The 13,615-nt window shown below is 42.7% G+C and overlaps 2 protein-coding genes across 7 annotated transcripts in view; one reads left to right on the forward strand and one right to left on the reverse strand.

Annotated features, from left to right (window-relative positions):
• Positions 1-39: 39 nt before the first annotated feature.
• Positions 40-8,098, reverse strand: AKIP1 (A-kinase interacting protein 1). Its single transcript, XM_027115459.1, has 5 exons — positions 7,667-8,098; positions 7,105-7,185; positions 4,660-4,764; positions 3,253-3,324; positions 40-476 (listed from the first exon to the last, which is right to left on the reverse strand). Exons 1-5 carry the CDS (start codon positions 7,886-7,888, stop codon positions 333-335), a joined length of 624 nt encoding a protein of 207 aa, XP_026971260.1. The 5' UTR covers positions 7,889-8,098; the 3' UTR covers positions 40-332.
• Positions 8,099-8,675: 577 nt separating this feature from the next.
• Positions 8,676-13,615, forward strand: part of DENND2B (DENN domain containing 2B) — a 174,555-nt gene continuing 169,615 nt past the window's right edge. For all 6 annotated transcript variants that reach the window (XR_003434544.1, XM_027115444.1, XM_027115451.1 and 3 more), the window contains exons 1-2: positions 8,676-9,065; positions 10,884-10,955. The gene's annotated coding sequence lies outside the window, so the exon portion shown is untranslated. The remainder of the gene's footprint in view (positions 9,066-10,883; positions 10,956-13,615) is intronic.

Here is a 13,615-nt window from a genome sequence, read left to right on the forward strand (position 1 = left end):
GTTTGACTTCTTAATGCCAATAAAAAGGAATTCTCTTCATTTCCAAATTTCTCACTTTATTATCATAATTAACCTTTACTTGGAAAGCAAGCAGTAAAAACTATTCAGACAGCATCATTACATTATTACTTCAGGCAGAAGAGGGTGAAGGGACTTTCAAGTTAAAATAGGCACTGAAAGAGACAAACTCCAGTTCCTAGGAAGGCTGACCCTCTACAGTCAGCATTAAAAGCAGGATTAATGTGTAAACTTTAAGAGGATATATGGTAGCTTTATTCTTCTTGATACTTAAAAAACAAACAAGAAAAAGGCGATGTCTGTGATGGTCAACATCATATGGGGAAGACCAAGTCCACACTTTGTCCTGAATCAACTGCTACCATGTAAGTCTTCTTGGTCAAGTCATTTACACCCACAGTGATGGAATAGGTCCCTGGATATACTTCTATGTAGAGGTCCTTAGAGATGTTCTCAGCCTGGAAGGAAAAGTGGATATTAGCAGTTTAGAGATTTTATGTACCAGTGCCGTCAGGGCACCTCCACCCGGCTCCCTCTGTGTGTGATGGAGTGAGGTACTAACGTGGGAGATGGAGGTCCTGCTTTCAAGGCTTGGCTTGGCAACGTAATAGGACTGCCATTTAGGCCAGTCTCAGCCTCTCCTTATGCTTGTTTCCTTATTTCTAAAATTAGCTCACAAATAAGCATGTATGTGAAAACACTAAATTGTTATAGGAACATGAAGGATCATAAAAGGAACACTCTGGTTGGAGCAGAAAGGTTAAGAATCAGAGGGAAAGGCTAATGACGATTGCTTTGGGGCTCAAAAGTAGGCAGTGGCACTTGTTATCACAGATCAGCAGTAATGGCAAGGCGCTGTGGGATAATGAGAAGTATTCTTTTTAACTGTGCTTTGCTAAGTTCATTATTAGGAGGATGGAACATTTCTTTTCACCTAAAGCTGAGAACAGTATGAGTAGATTTCACTTTGTCATGCAGAAAGTCAGCTGGCTGGCTAAAGCCCTCCCTTGGGAGACCGGTTCTCCTAAGCAGATGGTCCCCGACTTATAATGGTCAGACTTATGGTTTTTTGATTTTACGATAGTGTGAAAGTGATACGCATTCAGTAGAAACCGTACTTCCAATTTTGAATTCTGATCTTTTCCCGGGCTGGTGATGTGCAGCACAATACTCTCTCGTGATGCTGGGCAGCGGCAGTGAGCGATCTCCCAGTCAGCCACAAGGATCACGAAGGTAAACAACTGATACACTTATAACCATCCTGCACCCATACAACCAGTCTGTTTTTCACTTTCAGTACAGCATTCAATAAATTATCAATACATGAACTATTCAAAACTTTATTATAAAGTAGGTTTTGTGTCAGATGATTTTGCCCAACTGCAGGGTATGTAAGTGTTCTGAGCACGTTTAAGGTAGGCTAGGCTAAGCTATGACGTTCAGTAGGTTAGGTGTATTAAATGCACTTTTGGACTTCCCTGGTGGTGCAATGGTTAAGAATCCGCCTGCCAGTGCAGGGGACACGGGTTCGAGCCCTGGTCCAGGAAGATCTCACATGCCACGGAGCAACTAAGCCTGTGCACCACAACTACTGAGCCTGTGTGCCTAGAGCCCGTGCTCTGCAACAAAAGAAGCCACCGCAATAAGAAGCCCATGCACCGCAACAAAGAGTAGCCCCTGCTCACTGCAACTAGAGAAAGCCCACATGCAGTAACGAAGACCCAACGCAGCCAAAAATAAATAAATAAAAATTTAAAAATAAAAAAATAAATGCACTTTCAATTTATGATATTTTCAACTTACAATGGGTTTATCAGGACGTAAGTCAAAGAAGATCGATACTACAAAACACTGGAAACTGGAGTTAGTGGAAAGATTTATGTTTAGAGCTGAGCTGAGCACAAGCCATTCTCCAAGGACAGACTTCATGCCCGGCTGGTAAGTGGTCATGGCAGATATGCAGGCAGAGGAAGGGTCTCAGCTCAAATGGCCAAAGAGCAAAGTCACAAACCAGAAAAGAGCCTGTAATTAAGAGCCCAAGCGCCTATCCCACAACTGGGAGACCACTACCAATGCTTACTCAATGCTCAGAAGGAGCCACAGACAGAAGCTGTCATTTCTACACCACCCCTGGGGGTGGGGGGCAGGTGGACCAAACTACTGCCAGTAAATTCTGCTAGGAGGAATAAATGATAATATTTATACTTTTATGAAACTTCCTCTCTTTCCATCTTGCAAATAGATTTGAAGCCAAGGTTTTCCGAAGCTGCTTTATGCTATATCCTTTCATGCCCAGTTACTGCAAAATTGGAGGCTTATCATCATTTAACTGACGTGAATGTGTATGACAACGCCACAACTATTTATTAGTCATCAACTATGAAAATAAACAAAAGGTTTCAGAAAATACAGCTGTATCAGAATTGCAGAAAGCCAAGGATGCTTCATTTGTCTGCATAAAAGGTACAAGATTGGCCTCTGTGATTCCTACACTGTGAACATCAGGAAGATTAGCATTACCAAAATACAGTAAGTATTAGAGGCATCTAAGCCTAACAACTTGTACTAAAAGCAGAATAGTCTTAGTTGCTACTAACTCTAGTATATTCTGAATCCTGGCTAGTAGCACACTGTATGCAAACAAAAATTAAGCAAACTATTGCAGCAACACACCAGAGTTCCATTCCTCAGAATTCCAGCTCTTCCAAGTTCCAAAAGATTCCATGGGTTCATGAACTAATGAATATTTTATCCTAAAAACATCACTGTATGTTTTCACAGAGAAACATTTGCGGAAAATAGGAACAAATCCCTTCAAATGTTTTGGAACCTGATCTAACCAAATGTACACGTTTCAGAATTTCAGCAATGGTTTTCACTTTGTAAGCAGGAGGGTCAGGCCCCTCCTGCTGCTTGAACAGATGGTGGAATTCCAACAGGACCCAGTGCCAGCCCAGCTGAGCTGTAGGAATGGAGATATGAATACTTTGCATTCTTTCCAACCGCAACTATGAGTTCAGGCACAAAGAGTATCCCTGAAATTTCAAGTGAAGGAAGGATACCAAGAAAACATAATTTTACACTGAACTAAAATGTTGTACACTGTCCCCAAGGGTAAAAATATCCCAACTTAAAAATACTATAGATCCAGTACAAAGAACCCTATAGTAACCAGATCAGTTCATGGAATTGCAGTGGTGGTGGAGCCCAGTACCCTAGAAGTTCTGTACTCACAGGCTGGGATGCCTCTAGCGCACACTCTGACGTCTGACGGATGCCTCCGACACCAAGGGGGGTGTCTTTTCTCTGAAGAGTGAGGTAGAAACATTGATTAGGGCCCAAACTTTGACTTCTGGATGGTAGAAAAGTTTTCCTTCTTAATTAGGAACTAACAATTGTTCTGTCAGTGTTTTCCAAGTTGTCACCTAAGTTCTTAAGGCTTTTAGTGAATTCTGCAAAGTATTTTTAGTCAGATGTTTACCATGATTACCTTTTATCCTTACATGGGCTTTGGACTCAGATAGACCTGAGTTTGAATCCTATCTCTGTCATTTACTGAGACGGACAGATTAATTTCTCTATGCCTTGGTTTCCTAGTCTATAGCTTCGGCATACTACACTGTAAGGAAGATCTAAAGGGCAAAAGTGATTGACATTTAACAGGCTCTCAGAAAATAGAATTCTCTTCCAAGGTTCTCCCAGCAGTGGGAGTACTAGAGGGGAAGAGGCTGAACTGAGAAAGTCAATTTCCCTTAGAGGCACCAATTTACGTCTTATAGGAAGGGATGGGAGGGATACGAATGACTCTTGCCCACATGTAACTCCCTTAGGGTCAAGCACTCTTAAGAGGGCCTAAGCCAGGGCAGAAGAGGAAGCCCAGGATCCAGGCTCTGGTGCTACCCCTTGTACCCCAGGCCAGGGAAACAGGATGGCTCACATCCCTGCGGCCACTCTCCCGTCCCTTCCCTAAACCCACAGGCCAGAGAAGTCAGGAATCCAACCTGTGGATTAGACTCTGAACTTAAGTTTGCTATCTTTGAGTACAACCAGGGGAGTTTAAAAAGAAAAACAAAAGGAAAAAAAGCCTACTCTCCCCAGAAACAACAACAAAGGACTCCTGTTGAATCAGTTCAACAAGCAGAGTCTTTGGCTTCCCCGAGTGACATGTGGTAAAATACAGGTAATTTGCAGTGAGAGGCTTGTAATTATCTTTAGGAAAAGCATTTTGTTAAAAGAAACCCCCACCTTGCATTTCCTTTTTTAAAATTACCAAAGACATGATACTTATCACTACCGTAGAGTGAAATATGTGATTATTAAAAATCTCTTTCATATCCCTAGATGCAGAAGAGGATATTTGAAAGGCTTTTTGTTAAGCCTGTCCAAGAATCCCTTGGCCCAGGACTGCAGGTTCAACTGAAGATCCGACAGTGGCATTAATATCTTATTTTGGACAAAAACTCCTATTTCATGTTCATTGCTGTAAGTTCTCTAAGGCTGGGAGGTGATAGATTTCTGTGGAGTGCTGTAATGCTGAGTCACCCAGGCATCCAATAATACAATCCAGCAGGAGCTCCAAGATGTAAGGCCTCCTATCTTGGGAAGCTGAGGGCACAGCACAGCACAGCTGAGGATACATACCTGACCATTCCCAGTGTCCGAGCACAAGTGCAGCTTCGACTTCCCTCTGTGATAACGATAGACGTGGGTTGCCCCTCCTTCCTCTGGCACAGATGAATAATATTTCTAGAGAAGTAATGTGAAAGATGCTGGGTAACCAAATAGACTGGTCAAATTTTCAAAAAACTCCTTGTTACTTGGGCAAATGTGGTTAAGGAGGGAGGCAAGAGAGCAAAGGTAAATTACCTGCCCTCTTGAGAGGCCTTTGAAGTCATATAGCAAATCTTAGCCCGTGTAAAGTGGCTGCAGAGAAGGAAACTGCACTTGGCCTTACTTTGCTGCCATCTGCTGCCTCTGTAGGGCAAGAACTCTGGCAACTCAAGCTGGGTAGGACCATGCTCTCTGCCAGGTTAAATAATTTTCACAACATCCTCACCCCGAGGTCAAATACACAAGCCCTTTCATCTCCTCTCATGACAAGTTCTGACAAACAGATCTGGGTTTACTAAGTCTCAGACAAGGACAAGAGAAGAGAGAGGTGCATCTCCTTGAGATTTAGAAATACAACAAGAAATATAACATAAACCCAACAGCTATGCAGCCGTTCTCCCCATGCGGAGGAGGGGAGGGAGAAGACTCCGATCTAAGCAAAAATAATCCAAAGGATCAGAATGCAGTTTTTTTCTTGTCCACTTCCTTCCTCCCCCTCAAAGTTAACCTTAGACTTGCCCCTGATTGTGACTAATGATGAGGACAACATAAGCCTGCTTGCTTTGAACAGAGGGTAGGGACAATGTTTAAGGCAAGAGACCAAAATAATGAGAAGCTGGGGAAAGCATGTCAGGACATGACTCTAATGATGTAATTTAGGGGATGCTCCAAAATTCTGAAAGCAAACTCAAACACTGTTCTTAATTCTATTTCTAGAAAGCTGAGAGGTTCTGAGCCTCCATTCCTTAATGGAGATTTGAACTAAAGCATGAACTGAAAACCAAAACGAAGAACACCAATTTGCTAAACCTCAAACCAAAGACAAATATTATTCCTTTTACTGAAACATGAACCAAAGTGTTTAACTTGATCACTTTATAGTAGAGCCAAAGTTATGGACTTTTCTAAAACCATTTAACAAAATAATAACATAAAAATACTCTCTGAACTGTATCTCACTGGTTGAAATCCTATTTTTGGAGTCACAAGGATTTTATAAAAGATGTAGAAGTATTAGAGATTTTTTGAAACTTAATATTCATTATGAAATTGAAAAGCAGGACAGAAACAAGGTATTCTCTTCCTTCTGCCGTACAGACCAAGCACCCTTACAAACACATAAGAATCATAAAATGTTAAGGCTGGAAGAGACCACAGAGTCTGTTTTAATTCCTAGAAGACAGAGAGTACCTTCCATGCAGGTGATTTTCTTGAATGTTGGCTGCCTGCCTTCAACATTCCCTGAAAGTACTTAAAGATGACCTTAGTGTATGGTTTTGAGAAGAGGGCCTTTAAAACCTTTGTTCACCCACTTCAATGAATGGGACTAAAAATCTCACATAAGTACCCTGTGCTACAGTTTATGACAATTTTCTGGTGTTCATCTCTCAGGGGAAACCAAAGAAACAGATTAGAAGGGCTGGAAAGGACTTGAAACATCATCATTGTACCATGTGGGAAGGTAAGGCTGAGAGAGACTAACTAGCCTAAGGCATTATAGCCAGAAAGTGGCAGAACACAGGTCTGATTCCTGGGAGGCTGCTCCTGCCATTAAGCCATGCTACCTCTGATGAGGGCACTGCATCTGTGCCACATAACCACCTCTGTGGCCAACAAGTGATATGGACCCAAAGGGGCATACTTAAAAACTACATTACCAGGGGGACTTCCCTGGTGGTCAGTGGTTAAGACTCCGTGCTTCCAATGCAGGGGGTGCAAGTTGGTTGGGGAACTAGGATCCCACATGCTGTGTGGCCACACACACACACACACACACACACACACACAAAAGCACACCACCTTACCAGGGACTTGGAACAGAGATTAAGATCTAATGGAGGGATTCTGTTTCAGTTTTTGCTTTGAAAACAGAGAGGCTCGGTTCCAGTTTAGAACGATCTTACTGATTAAAAAAAAATTTTCAGTTCAAAGTTTTAAATACCGCTAATATTCGGACTTGTTTTGGAATTCAGCAAATAAGCCCCGCCCCCCCAAACAATAGTGAGGGCAGATCTTTTCTGGCTTGTGCATTGCTGTATCCTCATAACAGTTAAAGTTAGGCATCCAATATTTGTTGAATGAATTCTAACCTGGATTTATCACCTGGTTTAAACCCTTGGCTGATTACAACCTGCCCACGAAGGCAGGGCAGGGTGAACAGGCAGTCTCCAGATTCTCCCTAAATTCCACAAAAATCCACTTTGTGATCCATCAGCAGGCAGATCAGGGGCATGACTTTGGCTTACACCAACTTACCCCACACTGACTTGAGGTATAGTCCATGAATTCAGCCATTGTTCTGAAGGAAGCACTGAGGGTTGGGTGTCTTTCTTCTCTCTATGTGAATAAACGGCAAGTCACAGGTGAGATCTGTATTCCCTACTGGAGAAGGAAGTCATTTTGGGAATACCTTCCTTTTTACTTTTTGAAAGGCCACGGCTCGTTTAAGTCAGTAAAAGGCTCTTACTGAGAAAGAATTCCAACTCTAAAAGGAATACACAGACATGCAATTTTTCCAGGACAAAGACAGGTTTGTTGGCTTTCCTCTAATATCAAACGGTAGCCTGTAAGAATTGTTGTAAAAAGTAACCAACCAGGGCCGAGCACTAGCGGTCTCCAGCGGTATCCTAAAGCTAGCCAATAGGAATCTGTCAAACGTCAAGAGTTTTCAAAAGGCTTTCCGGTTCACTGTCCTGATACTTAACAGCTTCCGCCAAGGACAGGATCCCTCGGGTGCTGCTGTGTGGCGTGCCCCGGTTCTCAGCAAGCCGCTGCTGAGCGAATGAATGGGCTGGTCCCGCAGCACTGGGGCCCTCACCTCTCCTGGGAGAAGGCGATGGGGGCCGGCTGCCAGCCCTCTTTCTCTGTAGGGCCGCTCCCGGGAAATGACCCCCACGCTGCCTTTGGGAAGCTCCACCGAATGCCAGTCCACCGCCCTCCTTTTGGCCCGCTCCAGCACTTCTTGACCCAGCCTAGCCGAGCGTTGCAGGGAACGTCGGTCTACCCCGTTCAGCGCCGCGGCCGCCAAACAGTTCTCCATGTCTCCCTGCGAGGGCACATAGACACAAACACCGGCGGGTTAGCGGGCCTCCGGCACCCCGCTCCAGCTCGGGGTCGGACCCAGGGCCTTGATCTCCCCGGCGACCGCCGCCCCCGGCTCCGCCCAACGCGCTCTCTAGCGGGCTTGGTGTCAGGGGCGAAGGCATGCGCGCGGAGACCCTCCATTTCCGTCTCCCCCTCCCTCGCTAAGAATCCCTCACCCAACCGGCCTCTCAAGGCGCATGCGCTCAGCGCACGGTCGTCGAGGGAGGGCTGGGCCTGGAGCATGCTGCGCCGGCGCAGCAGGCCATTGGCGGTGCGGGGTCGAGGGGCGTGGCGGGGGCGGTGAAGCGTGCGGCCCTCACAGGACAAGCCTACTGTGTCCCGGCCGCTGCTCCTGTGAGCGGGTTGCCGGCCTAACTGCCAGAGCGTAGGGGGTGGGGCGGGGCCTGCCAGCTGGCGGGTCGCGGGAACCGGAGTCGACCCAGTGGCGGAGGCTGTCTGTTCACGCTGTCGCAGGAGGCCCTGGGTCAGGATCTGGCCCTTAGAGGTCGTCTCCGCCGCCCAACGCGGAGAACCTGGTGTAAAGTCAGGTGGTCTGTTGGGCTAAGAAATCGTGGGGAGTAAGACGCGTGCCTCCAGGTGCCTATTAATGCCTGGTCTATATTTTGGGATATCGCTACTCCAAAACCTCTTTTGTTTGGGAGATGACTAGGATAGGCCAAACAGTGCGGCCGCCACAGTGGCGTTTGGAGAAGGGAGTCTGTCTGGCCAGCAGGCTGTGGGCTGTGGGATGTCCGCCCACAGGGCCAGGGGTGCCTGCGTTGTTTGTTGGGTCTCTCGTAATCCCCTCGTGGTTGCTTCCTCACTCCTCCGGTGAGAAGTATAGACACACCTTTTTTGGAGGCCGCTTCTCTCGGGGGCGGGGGTTCACCTTTCGAGAATAGTTGCCCCACGTTTAAATAAGGAGCCGTGCGTCTTTACCTTCCATTCCACGCCACCGGTTATCTGGTAGGAGATACAGGGTCTCATTGAGAATTAGTGACTTCGCTACACCATCCTGGCGCGCAGCGAGGCCTTGTTGCTCAGGAGGGACCACTTTAAGGGACACGAGGAAATCCTCAGTGCTGAGCAGGTCTCCTCAGCAGATGGCTTGATTAGCAGTTCTGAGCTATCAGGTGTGTATGAGGATACTACTACAACCTCCATCTGCGCTGTTGCTCATTTCCTGCTTTCCTCTCAGAGCGAAATTGAATGGAAGTCTTCATTATCCTCGGGATAGTTTTCATTGTAGGAGTTTTCTAAAACTTTTCCTTCAATAAGTGTTTCTTAGGTGCCTCCTTTAGACCATAGTGGTTTTATGCACAGGGTTCCAAATATCCAGTCTGGAGAGCTGAGTTTGAATTCAGACTCTGCCACTTTTTTGCTGTGTGATTCTGGGCAAACAAATTAATTTCTTTGAGTCTCACTTTTCCTCATCTCTATTCTAGAGGATACCAATAGTACTTCTTCATAGACTGTGAGCTTCTTGAGGACATGGACCATATCTGCCTTGTTTACTGAGTTTAAGAGTCATCTAGTATTTTATTTGCCACAGAAGGGACTGAAAATAGCGATTGAATGCTTGGATAGGGTTGCTGTAAGGATTTTGTGAGAGAGTTCCTGTAAAATACTCAGCACAATGCCTTGTTAAGAATAAGTGCTCCATAGATATAGCTACCATTAAGTGCCAGGCACTGCCCTAGGAGGGGTGGAGAATACAAAGTATAAAGGAGAACTTAAAAGAGGGAATGATGCACATAAAATCCGTAATGCTAGGAATGAAATATTAAGATTTTGTTCATATGCTGTTTGCTGTAAGATTGATCCAGATAAGTGCTACAAAGCTTAGAGGAGAAATATATATTGTTCAGCTGGGGGATCAAGAAAGGTTTTGTAGGAAGGAAACATTGGAGCTGGGCCTTGAAGGATGGCTTAGGAATTAATGGGAGAAGGGGTAGTTAAGATACCTGTTAATTGCTCTTATAATGAATGTAGTTAGGGGTGAGATAGAATTTGTTCTTCTTTTATTATTTATGGATTTCAAGATCCTGGCTCCATAACTGTTATCTGTGTCTGTGTAACCATGAGCAGACTACTTAACTGTTCTATACCTCAGTTTTGCCATCTATAAAATGGGAATAATAACAGTACGTTCCTCATAGGGTAGTTGTGAGGATCAAATAAGTTAATATATGTAAAGTGCTTTAAATAGTACTTGGCACATAGTAAATGCTCAATAAATATTAGCTAGTATTATTATCTTCATCAGACTTCAGCCTTCTCTCCCAATATGCCCTCACTCATCTGAGACTACATCTACACTGCACCCCACTTGACTCTCTTCCCCAGGATTCTGTTACTACTCTCCACTCCCAATTCCATTCCAGTTGAAGCATTATCTTTTTGTCAAGGGAAGTTTTTGAAATCTTGCATGATTCCCAAGTACAACCTGTGTTTTCATGGCTTTTTTTTTTTTTTAATATTGTGGTACTTATCCCAATCTGATTTAAATTATATGTAGTTCTGATTAGTTCTCTCCTATCAGCTTATAAACTTCTTGAAGGTGGAAACTGTTCCTTATTTGTCCCTAAGTATCCAGGGACTGTTGAGCAGTAGGTGTTCAATAGATATTTGTTGAATTTACTGATTGAATTTTTAGTTTAAATAGATTCCTTTTAGGCCAGATAAGAATTGGCTTCTTAAAAAAATCCACATACATACACTTTAATGAATTCAATGAATATTCAGTTGTAACTAATTTTTCCAGAATTTAACATTTAGAAATATATGGGAAAGAAGTTGCTTGGAATGAAACTGAAGCCTGAAGACTGACATGAAATTAAATCTTTGTGTTTGTCTTTATGTTTATAAATATATATATATATATTTAAAAATAATTTCAACGTTCGTACTGTAAGCCACAGATTGAGCGAATCCTTTTTCTCTTTTTTAAGATTGGATGGAAAAAAGTGATGGAACATGACCTGCCATCAGGACCCTTGTGAATCAAACACAGCCCAAGCCAGGTACTCCTGAAAGCCACTGGTAGAGACTTAGAAATAGACGGAAAAATAGAGGGAGGGCATATAATCAGGAATGTATCTGATCATTGATGGAGAAAGAAACCATTGGTATAAGTCTTCCATGATTTCTTTCTTCATAAGGGTAAATTCATTACAGAGAACACATAGAAGTTATTTGTCTATGTTTGGGGGAATAGATGACTGGAGGAAGTGTTTATTCCTGAGATCTGAGGAAAGAGATTGATGCCGTATTTGGGACTTTTTGAGGACAAAAAACAAATCTAGTGAAGAGCAGTGTAAATTCTGTTTCTCTATGTGGAGGGGGCAAAAAGGGTTAAAAACGTAGGATGCAAAAGTGGGTGTCATGCCAGTTAGACAATGATTTATACTGCACATACCGAAGAATGTATAAATCATTTTATCTGACAGGTGGTATTTTTATTTCTTCAGGAGACTTAGAGAGCTTTAGAATCATTATAGCTTTGTAAAGTAGTATTACAGTCGTTATATCATGACTGAGTGAGTCATTAGATCATTCATTTTGCCTGATTACATCAACTCATTGGGTTATTGGGGAATGAAAGAAACTCATCAAAATTGTCATCTCAATTATATAGATTAAAGAAAATGAATCCAACTTCTGAGAATTAGCTTTCACAAAATGTTAAAAATTGACTGGAAGTTAAAAAATTGATTGCAGAGCAGGAATGATTAGTGAAAAGTTTTGTCATTTTAAAAACATCAGAGATTAAAGGAATAGTAATTTTGGAAGATATAAATAGTTGGAATCCATGTAGAGTTTTTTAAAAACTACTTTGAGGCATAATTTATATATAAAATTCACCTGATCGAAGTATACAATTCAGTTAATTTATTTTAATTTTAGTTAATTTATGCAATCATCACCACAATCAAGTCTTGGAACATTTTCATGACCTAAAAAAGAACCCTAGTGTCCACCATGTGCAGTCAGTCTTAGCTCCCACCCCTAGACCCAGACGAACACTATTTTGCTTGCCATTTCTATAAATTTGCCTTTTCTGTCCAGTTCCTATAAATGCATCATATAATATGTGACCTTTTTGTCTGGCTTCTTTCACTTAGCATGATGTTTTTGAGGTTCATCCATATTGTAGCATGTATCAGTACTTCATTCCTTTTTATGGCTGAATAATATTGCATCACTATATTAATATACTACATTTTGTTTATCCATTTACCAGTTGTTCCAGCTTGGGGCTGTTATGAATAAGGCTGCTATAAAAGATTGGGTATAAGACTTTGTGTGGATACAGGTTTTCATTTCTCTTGGGGAGATACTTAGGAGTTAAATTGCTGGGTGCTACAGTAAATTTATGTTTAACATTTTAAGAGACTGCCATACTGTTTTCCAGAGTGGCTGTACCATTTTACATTTCCACAAGCAATGTATGAAGGTTCCAATTTTTCTACATCCTCCTCAGTGCTTGTTATTGTCTTTTTTTTTTTTAATTTGGCTGCGTCGGGTCTTAGTTGTGGCATGCGGGATCTCTCGTTGCAGTATGTGGTTCAGTAGTTGCGGCTCACAGGCTCTCTACTTGTGGCATGCAGCCTCAGTAGTTGCAGCATGTGGGCTCTCTAGTTGTGACGCATGGGCTCCAGAGTGCACAGGCTCAGTAGTTGCAGTGCATGGGCTCAGTAGTTGTGGAGCGTTAGCTTAGTTGCCCAACGGCATGTGGGATCTTAGTTCCCCAACCAGGGATTGAACCTGTGTTCCTTGCATTGGAAGGCAGATTCTTAACCACTGGACCACCAGGGAAGTCCCTGTTATTGTCTTTTTGATTATAGTCATTCTAATGGGTGTGAAGTAGTATCTCATTGTGATTTTAATTTTCATTTCCTTAATGGCTAATGATGTTGAACATGTTTTCTTGCAGTTATTAGCTATTCCTGTTTCTTCTTTCATGAAATGTCTATTCAAATCTTCTCCATTTTTAAATTTTTTTTTTTAATTGAGTTATAAGAGTTCTTATTTTTTTTTTATTTTTCAGTACGTGGGCCTCTCACTGTTGTGGCCTCTCCCGTTGCGGAGCACAGGCTCCGGACGTGCAGGCTCAGCGGCCATGGCTCACGGGCCCAGCCGCTCCGCGGCATGTGGGATCTTCCCAGACCCAGGCACGAACCCGTGTCCCCTGCATCGGCAGGCGGACTCTCAACCACTGCACCACCAGGGAAGCCCAAGAGTTCTTATTTTTAACAAGAATTCTTTATCAGTCATATGATTTATAAGTATTTTCTCCCAGTCTGTGTCATGGCTTTCATTTTCACAATAGTGTCTTTTGAAGCACAAACATCTTAAATTTTGATGGAAGTCCAACTTATTAATTTTTTTCTTTTATGGATTGTACAATATTTTTGGTGTCATATCTAAATATATCTTTCCCTAACCCAAGGTCTTGAAAATTTTTTCCCTATGTTTTCTTCTAAAAGCTTTATATTTTAGTTTTTACATTTAGGTTTATGCCATTTTGCATTCATTTGTATGTGTTATGAGGTAAGGGTCTTTATTCTTCTCTTTACATGCAGATATCCAATTATCTTAGTACCATTTTTTGAAAAGACTATCCTTTTCTCATTAAATTGCTTTGGCACTTTTGTTAAATATCAATTATTTAACAAATTAA

Source organism: Aethalodelphis obliquidens, unplaced genomic scaffold (assembly GCF_003676395.1).
Source record: "Aethalodelphis obliquidens isolate GAN/ISIS:26980383/991018 unplaced genomic scaffold, ASM367639v1 scaffold14, whole genome shotgun sequence".
NCBI lineage: Eukaryota > Metazoa > Chordata > Mammalia > Artiodactyla > Delphinidae > Aethalodelphis > Aethalodelphis obliquidens.